This window comes from Trachemys scripta, chromosome 1, assembly GCF_013100865.1.
Source record: "Trachemys scripta elegans isolate TJP31775 chromosome 1, CAS_Tse_1.0, whole genome shotgun sequence".
Lineage (NCBI taxonomy): Eukaryota > Metazoa > Chordata > Testudines > Emydidae > Trachemys > Trachemys scripta.
The window spans coordinates 106496810-106509528 of NC_048298.1; the positions used below are offsets into that span (position 1 = coordinate 106496810).

General features: G+C 51.3%; 1 protein-coding gene across 1 annotated transcript in view; it reads left to right on the forward strand.

Moving 5' to 3' along the window:
- Nucleotides 1-9525, forward strand: part of IQSEC3 (IQ motif and Sec7 domain ArfGEF 3) — a 124875-nt gene extending 115350 nt beyond the window's left edge. Inside the window, exons 8-14 of the mRNA XM_034780487.1 lie at nucleotides 162-301; nucleotides 1174-1299; nucleotides 2891-2990; nucleotides 5613-5774; nucleotides 6490-6582; nucleotides 7226-7269; nucleotides 7353-9525. Coding sequence (XP_034636378.1) covers nucleotides 162-301; nucleotides 1174-1299; nucleotides 2891-2990; nucleotides 5613-5774; nucleotides 6490-6582; nucleotides 7226-7269; nucleotides 7353-7427 — 740 coding nt within the window. The 3' untranslated portion in view covers nucleotides 7428-9525. The remainder of the gene's footprint in view (nucleotides 1-161; nucleotides 302-1173; nucleotides 1300-2890; nucleotides 2991-5612; nucleotides 5775-6489; nucleotides 6583-7225; nucleotides 7270-7352) is intronic.
- Nucleotides 9526-12719: the final 3194 nt, after the last annotated feature.

Genomic DNA, 12719 nt, shown 5'->3' on the forward strand with positions numbered 1-12719 from the left:
AGAGAAGGCAGTATATTATACCGAGAGATTATTGCTTCCTCCCCATCTCCCCCACACTGCCTAGACACACTGTGTAAAGGAGAGAATCGGTGCATGCTGAGGACTGTCGGCTCTTTCCTTGCTCTCTGCCTCGCCTGCTCTACATTCTCTGTGCTTTTCAGGGGTGGACGACGGCGCTGACATTCCCCGGGAGCTGGTAGTGGGGATCTATGAGAGGATCCAACAGAAAGAGCTCAAATCCAATGAGGATCATGTAACCTATGTCACTAAGGTGGAGAAATCCATCGTAGGCATGAAAACAGTGAGTTCTTAACCTCTGCTCTGTTCTTCTCACCTCTACTTCCCTAGCTCCTGTAATCTCCTCTCGTCTCCTCCTCTACCCCGCCTTCTGTTGCAGTTGCATCCTTCCTTCTCCATTCAACTCTTTCCCATAGTCCCTTCTTTCTCTCCTTCCACTCCCTTCTGTCCTTTAACATTTGCTCCCTTTTCTTGGACTCCCCTCTTTCTTGCAATCTCATTCTTTCTTAATGGTTTTGGAGCTCCCTTAGCCAGAATTTGTCTTAGCTTGTTCACTCATCCTCTAGCCAAGAGTCTTATCACGGGCTCTGCCTGCTGACACCTCGGAGAGACACTGCAGTGCTTCAGACTCTCTTTCAGGTTTTGTGAGGACATAGGAAAAGTCTGATAGAAAGTGATCTCAGCCAGCTCTCCCAGGAGCTCCCTGAGGAGTGCCAGGGTTAAGAGAACACCAATGGTTTCCTTGGCCGGGACTAATGAGTAACGCAAAAACATACCATTGACCTGAACTGTGTGAAATAATCTCCAGAGGGTCAGAAAGTTACAAACCTGCAGCTGGGGTGATGGCAGGATGCTGAAGAGGGTAAGCAGCCACCCACGATCCCTGTAAGCCAGACATGTGGTGATCTGATTCAATAACAAGAGGGCTTCCAGTGACTACCTGCCCCACCACTCCTTCGGGTTCCTCAGAGTCGAAGGGTGTGGGCCAGTTCTTGCTGTGGCATGCGGGGAAAGTGATGATGAGGAGTAGGATGCAGGTGGGCAGAGCTGGTGCCATTGCATGAAGGTTTGAGTAGCTAGAGGTGACACTGAATCATTTGGGTTGGGAGAATGGTGAGAACATTTCCCACTTAACTTCTCTCTTGGGCCTTGCAGGTTCTGTCTGTGCCACATCGACGGCTGGTCTGCTGCAGCCGCCTTTACGAGGTGACGGATGTGAATAAAATGCAGAAGCAGGCTGCTCATCAGAGGGAAGTGTTCCTCTTCAATGACCTGCTGGTGGTGAGCGTGCTCTGGGATGTTAGGCAGGAGAGTGGCGCCAAAGGAGGAGCTGGAGATGTTGTGAAAGTCAAAAGTATAACTGGGTTCAAAAAAGAACTAGATAAGTTGATGGATGATAGGCCCATCAAGGGCAATTAGCCACGATGGTCAGGGACGCAACCCCATGCTCTGGGTGTCTCTAAACCTCTGATCGCCAGAAGCTGGGACTGGACAGCAGGGGATGGATCACTCAATAATTGTCCTGTTCTGTTTATTCCCTCTTGAAGTATCTGGCACTGGCCACTACTGGGAGAAAGGATACTGGGCTAGATAGACCATTGGTCTGACCCAGCATGGCCATTCTTATGTCAAAAGAGCTTCTGAATTCTTTGGGACACACTGTCAAAATGGTAGAGCAGGAAGGGACATGGGCTGCTGGCAAAACTAGGCCATGGCAGCCCCCAATCTCATATCATAAGAAGAGGCCACAGAATCCCGCCTCCCACTGTAAGAAGATGCCATGACATCCCCCATGGTAAAATGGGGCAATAGCTCCTACAGGAATCTCCAACCCTTCAATAAGCCATGTCCCATGGTGATTCTGTGTCACGCTACAAAGCAAGGTCAGTACTTTCCACAGTAACTCCATTCCTCTCAGTGAAGTTCAGTTCTTTATCTGTCAGTGCCGAGGCAGGCAGAGCTCCCCTGCTGTCTGAAGCCTTCATGATGGACACTGCCAAGCCACTGCCGCATTCAGTGTAGATTATTCATTATTCACTTAGAGACACAGATGTCCATGGCACTTTAAAAACACATTCCCTACCCCAGAGTTTGCAGTCTAATTTAAGCAAACACCAGGCAAACACTGAACAATCAGGAGCAAGACTGGGAGCAGACAGGGTGGGAGAAAAGTGAAGCTTAATGGTAAGAAATGAGTTTTCGGGAGTGATTTAAAGATGGATTGGGAAGATGGTTGTTCCAGTATCGGCTCGGGCTGTGCCTGTCCCTTGCATATACACATAAGGGTGGGGGGGAAGGCTCCTTGTATGCTCACCCCCTATTGTACTCCCCATACAGGAGCTTGAGGGTAGGGACTGCTCCCTGCTAGTGTCCCCCGGGGCACCTGCCAACTGAAAGGGGGCAGAGAGGAGATGCAAGACAATGGCCAGATGAGCAGGGGAGAATGTGCTACATCTTCTAAGGGGCAGTGCAGCATGCGCACTTACTCTGTACCCCTGGCTCTCTGGAAGGCATGTTGTGGATGGCTCTGTAATACCCTCAATGCTAGCCCATGCCTTCAATGGCATGCTCTGGCCCACAAGGATCTGCTTGCAAAGCTGCGAATGGGAGAGTGTCAAAGAGAGGCCATCTAAGGAGCAAGGACAGTGTGATCCGGAGCTTTGTGTACGTAGACATTCTGAAGGACTGCTGTAAGTACAGCATGCAGAGTGGCATGACAGGGAAATCACTAAACAAAGAGCCTATGGGTTACCATTCATCACTCTGATGCTGCGTTAGCAGAGCTTTTCTGGAGTGCACTCGAAGTAGTTTGCATTGTTCGTGCCTCATTCTTTCCCAGTGCCCTTAGCTGCTGATGTTTCTCCTTTGACAGATCCTCAAGCTTTGCCCCAAGAAGAAAAGCTCCTCAACCTACACATTTTGCAAGTCAGTTGGCCTGTTGGGGATGCAGTTCCATCTTTTTGAGAATGAATGTAAGTCTGCTGTGGGCTGGCTCCCTGGAGGGGATAGGCAGGTGGCGCTGGAGGGAAGGTCCCTGCATCTGGAACCTCCAGTTGGAAAGGTTTCCATCAGCAGGGATTTGAGCATGCTGCCCAAACTGGGGGCTGAATTATTGCTGTATGGGGGCAGTGGGTTGGGGAGAAGTTGCTCCTACCCACTATCCCTCTCATTGCATCTGCACAGGAGGCAGCTAGAATGTGTCTGCTTGTCCCCCTGAGCATAAGAGGGGTATGGCTCACTCTGCAGCAGACGGGGGTGCAGCTGGCTGGACTGGCAGTATGGCCAGGACCACACACATAGCCAGCACCAGATGGAGACTGTATCAGATGGAGTGCACTCTTAGCAAGTGTGGCTGCAGAGCTTGTCCCCCCCACAGGTATCACGTGTCCGGCTCTGCCTTCCACACCACTGTTGTTCAGGTGCTGCGCCTCCTCCCACCACCCCAGAGGCGCCAAGAGTCAAAACAGCTGCTGGAACGGCACCCACAAAAGCGTGGCACGAGGCCAAACCTCATCGGCTTGACCTTGATGGTCTGGGAATGGAGCCATTATTTGTCATTATTTAGACTGGTTCCATGGAGGAGGAGTGCCAGAAACACTCAGCGTAACTGATGGTGCTGGGTTCAGAGTGGGAGGAGATGGCAGCATTTGCACAAGCTGCTGCTGTAGCTAATTGATACTTATGGGCACCTGTGTGGAGTATGCCATGGAGAAGGGAGATGATAATAATACTTAGCCCATCCTCAGTGCTCTTTGCAGACGCTATTTCACCCTCACAGCACCCCTGCGAGATTGGTACGGGCACTATGACTTGCATCCCTCTTGTACACATAGGGTGGTTGAGGCTGAGAGGTTAAGTGGCCCAAGGTCACAGAGGGGTGTCACTGTCAGAGCGGGGATTAGAATTTAGGAGTGTTGTTGTTATTAATGTTAGTTATCATAGTGCCTAGGGACCAACCACGAATGGGGCCCCATCATGCTAGACTGGGCAAACACAGAGCAAATGGTCTCTGCCCCAAAGAACTTACAATCTCAATAGACAAGACAGACACAGGGAGGAGAAAGGGGTAGAACACACAGGCCGAGTGAACAATGGGATGGTGGTAAAGGGCATGTTAGTGCCACAATTGTTTGTTTATTTGGGTGGGTTTCGTTAGGAGGGGAATCAGCTAAATGGAAAGAAAAAGGAAGGGAGGGGCAGGGCGGAGCAAACAGCCACTCAGCACAGAGCAGAAAAAGTCTAATCAAAACTATAGAAAATTCTCTGGATGGCTGGAGGTCCCTGCTTTGGCTGCTTCTGCAGCTCTCCTACTGGCTGGAGTCTCTGGCTGGTTCCTCCCTGCATCCACTTTCATTGTCAGAACACTGGCCCTCATCTCTCTATGCTCTTTCTGCTCCCTTTGCATCTCCCCATCACATTCCCTACATTGAGTGGGAAAGAAATGAGTCTATCCGGGTTAGGGTGGCCACTCATGCATCCCCAGAATACTGGACAGGAGTGGTGTGACTCCAGCCTGGCCAGCAATACCTCGCACATGCCATGCGTGCAAGTTCACGCCAGCAGAGGCAGTGTGTGCTCTTCAAAATGGCATCCCTTGTCCAATACTGTCCATATCCATTTTTGTCTCAGTACTGGACGGAGGACAAACCACTGAAAAATAGGCCTGTCTGGTTTAAAGCTGGATGAATGGAGTATGTCTCCCTGTGCCCCACTTCCTCTCCCTGCACAGTGGGATCACCTCCCAGTATAGGTGGTGCCCCTTGCTGGCTGGGACAGAGAGCAGGCTATGACCCTTGTAAATCCATGTCTCCTTCCCTGCCATGCCCCCTGCTGGCTAGGACAGAGACCTAGAGTGAATTCCTGGCCTCACCGGAATCAATGGGAGTTTTGCAATTGACTTCAATGGTGCCAGATTTGTTCTGTCCCCTGCTGGGTGAGAGAAAGATTTGTTGCCTGAATGTAAGTCCTTTGCTCCTATTCAAGCCAAATGCTCTGTACTGTCATGTCTCAGTCCTGAAGGTTCCCAGAACACATGGAACATACCAGAAGCGTTACAGTTATTATTCTGAGTGCTGGAGTTTCCTGCATGCTGAGCTGGTATTTAGTGGGGTTATTGCAGTGCTATGTCAGTCCCGGAGGTTGCTGGCCTCTACACTGTACTGTAGTATTTGTGCTTGCACCATATTGGGCAGAGTCCTTTTTTTGCCACGCTGTAATCTACAGAGGAAATGCAATCACATGGTGGTGGTGGCAAATACCAGTTACATAGTACTGTCAGTGACTGCAAGGGAGATGCGGCAGTTGTGTCTCGGGGCTGCAGGAGACAGGTCCTGTGCTGCACTATGAGACAATCCCCTGTACAGTCACAGTGCCTATGCTATAGGACAGCGTAGGATCTGTGACCCGAACAGTGCAGGTTCCCAGATGCTGCACTGTGCTACAGTACGACGATGCACTGCATCTTTTCATCCGTGCTAGAAAGTCTTGAATGTTGTGCTGTAGTGGGAGCGATACAGCCACATCTCAAGCAAGGGCTGGTGCTGTGAGGTCTGGGTTTTTCATTCTGTCAATCTCTGTTCATGTCTTGTTCTCAGATTACCCCCATGGCATCACCCTGGTGACTCCACTTTCGGGCTCAGACAAGAAACAGGTACTACACTTCTGTGCTCTGGGTTCAGAGGAAATGCAGAAATTTGTGGAAGATCTAAAAGAGTCAATAGCAGAGGTGATGGAGCTAGAACAGATACGAATTGAATGTAAGGCTTCCAGCGTGATCCAGACTCCATGCAGTCATCCTGTATGTATGTCCATGTGTGTTGGGGGGTTGAAAATCCCTTCGATGTGGGTGTATGTTGGAATATGCATGTGATTGTCCCTATGTATGTTCATACACAGAAATGATCTGTGAGTACCTGGGAAGGTTCTGTATATATGAACTGGTATAAGCCACAGGTGCTGATAACCTTCATCATGTTGCATTATTTTACTCCGCGAGAGGCAGCATGATCCCGTAGACAGGGTACTGGGCTGGGAGTTAGGAGACTTGGGTTCTGTTCACAGCTTGCTGGTGACCTTGGGCCAGTCACTGCACAGTCTGTGTTTTGCTAGATGAAATTCTATGGCCTGTGCTCTGCAGGTCAGGCTAGATCAGGAGGGTTCCTGCTGGCCTTAATATCTCTGAATGGATGAGTATTCCCATTGGAGTCAACTGTATCACTCATGGAGTAAGGTGCTACTCCCCGTGAGTGTGGGTGTCAGAGTCTGTCCCTCCGGGGAGGGGGGAGGGGTTACGGGCATGTGCATACACAACATCTCTAATTCCTATTTCTTTCCTGTCTTCCTTTGCCTCTTGGTCTCTCCCTTCTTGTTTGTACATCTGCTCTTCTGGGTGACTCTCTCTTCTGTTTCTTTGTCTCACCTTCACTCTTGTCCCGGTCTCTCCCCATTCACTGTTATCCTTCTGACTCTCAGGGGAGCTGGAGAAGCAGCAGGGGGCAAAGACTCTTACGTTAAAGACCAACGGGGCTCAGATGGAACCACAGTCCAAGCAAGCATCTCCGACAGGTTAGAGGTCACTCTCCTTTGGGGGCCGACTGTGCAGCTGTTACTCAGACACTCACACACGTACTCGCGTTGCCTTCAGTGGGCGTGAGTGCTCAGCACTCTGAGTAAGGGCTGAGCCCTCAGCAAACAGTGGAAGTGACTTGGGCCTAAGTACTCTGCAGGTACCTAAGAAAATTCTTTAGAAGCCTCTCTCAGGGCCACCCCAACTGCACAATAGCCACAGAGAACCCATTGGAGGGGAAAGGCGTCAGACCAAAGTCCTCTGTTTATCCCAGGAATGGGCAATTGCACTATAAGCTCTTCTCACACCCTCCTACCGACCTGCCACGTCTAGGTAGCACAGGCTTCATGTTCATTCCTGGCTTGGCTTCTCTGCCACGACTGCCAATTAAGGCCAGACACGGTGATGATTTGGGTACCAGTCCACAAGAAACTGAGCTGGGATCAGCAGCTCATTTCATGTACCCCACCAAGTGGTTATCACATGAAACAACAATCAGTTGCCATCAGTCTGGGCTGGAGTTGAACCTCGAGGCTCCATAGCCCCTCCCCTGTCCCCTGAGCTGCCACTGCCTCACGCTATGCTCCTTCTCATGCCATGAGACGTAGGTTTCCTCACTGATAGGTCTGTTTTCTTTCAAAGGCAAGAAGGAGTTGGGGGAGAAGGTCTCAGATAGCACAGTGGAGGTAAGTAGAGCACAGAGCAGCTGAGGTAAGTAATTCTCTCTCACTTCAGCTCTTCTCACATTCTCTGTTGTTTCTTTTCTCAGGTTTTAATCAATGCCTCCCCAGCCAGACTGACAATTTTACCAATTTCCAGAGATACAATTAAAAGTTACTGCTAGGACGGGTAATACAACTTTCAAATCCAAACTAAACTTCAAAGCATTTTCAATCCGTCTTTATAACTGCAACATCCCTCATGGACCGAGCTCCCAAATGCCATAGACTAACCCGCGCTGCTACTTAAGGGAAGACTGAGAACCCAGCTAAAAACTTGCCTGGACAGGCCACTGACATTGCTAACGCCATGCAGCCACCAGTGCGAACTCACCTGCAGTAACCTTCCCTGCAAACCTTGCCCCAGAGAGTTACCTTCCTATGCAGGGAGCTCCACTGTCCGGTTTGCACACATTTCTGCAGGGACTGCCAATTCCTAGCAGATATGCTTTCTTACGCAGAGACCCCCATTGCCTTCCAGCTGCCCATTTTCCCAGCATAGCTGTATCACCAAGGAGATCTTTCCTAAGTGTCTTAGCTGCCCTCAACTTGGCCTTTCTCAGGGCAGTTCTATCCCCCGGCAGATGCCTCTTGCCATAGTGCACTCCATCCCTCTGCAGCTCTCAGTCCCCTTTGAGGGAAGAGGAAGCTGCATTTCCCTGCAGACAACCATTTCCTGAGGTAGGTGCTTTCAGTCCTCAGCTTCCAGTTTCTGCTGGGACTGATGTTTCCCTACAGCTCATTGCCTCAGTGAGTTGGGGTGCTGCTAGCACTTCAGGCCCTGCAGCCACTCTTTCCTAGGGGAGGCTCCATCACCTCAAAGATACCCATTCCTGAGGGAAGCTCAGTTACCCTGCAGCTTCCCATGAGAGCTCCATTCCTCATAGACACCGGTTCCTAGTGGGTCGTGCCATCTGCCAGCAGACGTACATTCTGCCACCGTCCTCCACACACCTACTCTTGTGGGGAAGCACCAGCAACCTGCAGACACTTTTTCCCATGTCAGAATTCTGTCCCCACCCAAAGTGACCCAGTTCTGGAGGCAGCTTCACTTCCTTACAGCCAATCAGTGCCCCGGGGAAGCCCAGCAGCCACCCATCCCCCCATGGGGAGCGCCGCTACCTGCAGCCATCCATTGGCGGGGGGAACTGTACTATCACCCAGTCCCCATGAGGGAGTCTTGTTTCCTCCCTGCTGCCAGCCAACCCCCTGTTCCCTCCCCCGCGGGGATCTCCATCACCTGGCAGACACCCATGGGCAGGGAGAGCTCTGCCATCAGCCAGTCCTCCCAGGACAGCCCCACTTGCTTCATTGCCCTGCAGCCACCCACTTCTGGGAGCCGGCCTGTTGCCCTGCTGACCCCTGTGCCCTGGGGGAGTTCCATTACATTTGAGCTCCCGTCCCATTTTCACTCTGGAATCAGTGGGTGCCCATACATGGGGGACTCTCTTCAGGTCCATGGAGACCCCTAAAGCTTCTCTTCCTTTCCCCTCTTCCTTCTGATCGCCCAGTAATTCACATCAGCAGAAGAGCATCTCCATTTTCTCTGAGATTATCTAATCTGCTGCCATTTCACCATGCCTTTCTTTTATCATTGTATTAGCTAGATGGGTAATTTCTTTTAACTCATTTCCTTTCACTTACAAACCATCAAACGGATCAGCGGGAGCCGCAGTTTGCTGGAATATGTCAGATTTCTGCTTTTTTCTCTTTGTAAACAGCTTAGCAAATCATGTTGTGCACCTTCCTGCTCAGGGAGATGGGGCGCTGGGACAGGCACGAGTCTCGCGCTGAGCCTCAGCCAATGTCATTTTGCAGAACTGTACAACCTTGATTATCTGAAACCCTGCTCACCAACCTGCCTGCCCTGCTTCCTGGAGCCAGGGCACAGCCCCCGAGGTCAATTCAATACAATGAGAATTCTCAGAGGCTCCCACTATCAGAACTCATTCACACGCTCCAGGAGGTTTGGATAATCAACGTTTGCATTGCATTTGGAAAGGCTGACCCTGCCTTTCATGTGATGGCAACAAGAGGGCACCTTAGTTCTAGCTGGGGCATGGGAGGGGAGATAGCTATTGGCCGGGGAGAGGGAGCTATGGCTGGGGATCATGCTTTGGGTGGGTTATGGTTGATGCAAATGAGAGATTGTGGGGCTCAGGGCAGCCAGTAGTAGCAGATGGGAAAATGTCTTGTAACATTTAATGCTTCTTTGACTGTTTCTAAACTAGGTGTCAATTCACAACAGGCTCCAAACGTACCAGCACAACTCCGTCCTGGGGCCCGAGAGTGGAACGCAGGCCAGCACGCGTCCTAACATGCCACGGGAGAGGCTGGAGACAGCATTGGTACCCTCCTATCCCGCCTCGGCGGGGACACTTGTACAGTGCCAGCAGATTGTCAAAGTCATTGTCTTGGACAAGCCGTGCCTCGCTCGTATGGAGCCGGCCCTCAACCAGACTCTGACCCGCTACGTCTCCTCCGATTCCTGCAGCTCCACCCCGATGCGCAGTGCAGGCAGCGGGCTCCAAGGGACCCCAGTGAAAATCATCCATCAGCCCCCACTTCCGCCTCCACCACCACCCTACAACCACCCACACCAGTACTGCCCCCCCAGCTCCCTGCTTCATAGGCGTAGGTACTCCAGTGGATCACGCAGTCTAGTGTAGCCACACCACCAGCACCACCAAACAGCACAGATTTTCCCCAGGACCCTTTCTGTCTACAAAGAGATCTAGTTTGGGATTTATTTTTTAGTAAAAGAGAAGAAAAACCAAGCCTGAACAGACCTAACTCCTCCCCATCTGCCCTGAGATGATGGTAATTGTGAAGAGCTCTTTATAGAAACTGCCAGTCCTGGAGCTCACACTTCCACCTGAGCCTCCCGCCCAGCCGCTCACGCCAACTCACTCCATGGACCCCACCATAGTTCTTTGCCACCCTGCTCCCAGTGAGCTTGTTGATTCTCTGCTTTGTTTGCTCTGTGTCTTCTGTTTGCTATTTCGGCCCCTCTTTCTCCTCCTCACCCCTCTCCTCCACCTCGCCTGTCCCCTGCCACAGATTTTATCACACGAAACTTTGACGGGTTCTGATGGGAACAGACTCACCTTTCAGGGCACCAACTTTGGGTAGAGCATGGGTGGGGTGAGGTGGGGGGAGGAGCTACCGTCCCCAACACCGCTGCCGCCGTTGCTGCCTGCTAAGCTGGAGCTGAGAACTTGTGAGACTCATAACATGCTTCCGCCTCACAGCCCTTTGGTATCTTCTCCTCTCACAGCAGCCAGTTCTGAGAGAGCGCGAGCAGGAGAAGGGGAGACTGTCCCAAGCTGCGGTAGAACCCAATGATGGCCTCACTTTGAACACCAAAATGCTTTCTGTTGTTAAATTGGGACACTGTACCACGAGAGCTTTGCTGAGACCCAGCAGAACTCATCACATGTAAATACACCTGTGTGGTAGAGTATGCTCGGCGCATGCTTAGGAAAGGAAACACCATGTTGTTCTGGGGGCACAGAAGGGAGAGATTAGCTTTCTGGGGGGGGCTGCTTTCTCAAAGAGCTAGCGCTGTCTGGATCCAGGGTGCTCGCGCACAGACAAACACACAGGGTGGTCTTTTCTGGCACAAAGGAGTATGCTCCCACACCTGGAGGACTCCCTCAGCCCCAACCGCACCCATGTCCTCTCCCAGCTGATTTTGTGTCTCCTTCTCACTGGAATTTGTGCTCTTGAGAAAAAGCCAAATGTTAAGTTCACCTTCTGGGATGAAAATCCCTTCATTTGGTCCTTTCCATTCAGTGTTGCACGGAGGGGGATGTTTGGAGCCAACCTTCCCGACAGCCTTGGGGACTCACGCTTTAAACACGGCCTCCTGCTTGGCTAGTCTGTTGCCCCCGCTTAAAGCTACCTTATGGGAATTTGGTCCTGTCCTCACACTCCCACCCTTTGCACACACTGGGATCCCTCCCTCTCCCCCTAAGCCAACTTTCAGCGCTCCAGAGGGAGATGACAGCTCAGCTCCTTTCGCTTATCGGTCACACTGACATGCAGAAAGCCGGCATTAAAATGGGCTAGGGCTGTATTTTTAGAAAAAAAATCTCCCCACGCAGCGGGGAGGAGCAGGTATTAATTAGCTTAAAGGCTTTGGTCTCGCTCACTCGGCTTAAGCAGAGCAACTTTAGAATTTGAAAATAGGGCAGAACAAGTTTTAGGTCCTTATGTTAGATTTTTAAAAAGTGTGCGAGAGAGAGAGACGATTTTTCCTTGCCACGTGTGGCTAAGACATGGGAGCCCGGTGCTGGCTGGTGACACCGCAGTTTTCTTGTCGGTCACCTGGAGGTGGGGGATTGTGGAGGACAGTGCTTGATTCATCAGGGAATGTAGGATTGAGTCAGATACAGGAGGGCTTTTACCCCAGTTGGCTCCATCCCCTTGAGTTCAGTGGGGCTATTCGCAGAAGCAAAGGCTGTGATTTGTCAGGCCCCGCATGTCGGGCTGTCCCACATCCTTTCACATGTCAGTGGGCTCTGCCAGGACACTCGGCTTGAAGGGCTTGTGATCAGCCAGGGTTTGAACGGGATGAGGATGAAAAAGTTTCTGGATCAGGGTCATGAAAGCCACGCACTGTGGGATGTCAGCCTGACTCCCAGGCAGGGTTGGGGGGAGACACGCTGTATTTCGCTGGGGTACCCAGGACCATGCCTAGGTATTGGCAAAAAGCCTGGTAACAAGTCCAGCACTTGCTGCTCTATCCCCACGTTTGGAACACACATACACCCCGTTTCAGTGAGCGTCCCGTGTACACACACATGCAGATGCTGCTTTCGTGGCTTTGTTTTTCTGTCCGAAGCAGGATGTAATGCCTCCGCTTTTATACTTAATGCCAAATACAGATTAAAAGGAAACAAACAGGCACCACACAGAGGATGCTTATGATGAGCCCTCCCAGTCTGTGGGCAAGGCAGGGGCCTGGAAGCTGGTAAGGGCCCAAGATTAGGAAGCTCTTGCTCCTGAGAAATTGCCCCTGCCCTTTAGTGGGACCAGTTTTAAGGCCCCCTCCTTTGCAGTGCTGAGCTTTCACTGCGGCCAATGTTACCTGGCCTGACTTTCAGCTCCCCTCTCCTGCAGCGGGCTCTGAAATGCAGACTGGCTCCCATGCCCTCTGGCTTTGTAGTGAGGAGTGGGTGAGCCCTTCCAGACTAGCTATAGGCAGGAATTCGTTTGACTGGGCCTTAGCTTACTGGGAAATCCTACAGGTGGAATTTGCCATCTCGCTGCCAGCTAGCAGTTGGTAGCATTTTATTTTTACCCACTGCTGATGTGGAGATGACAGTGTCTAAGCATCTCTGGCAGTTTTCTTCCTTCTCCAGGCTTATTCTCTCAGCCTTGAAGGAAGACTGATTTTTCCCAGAGTTCATTAA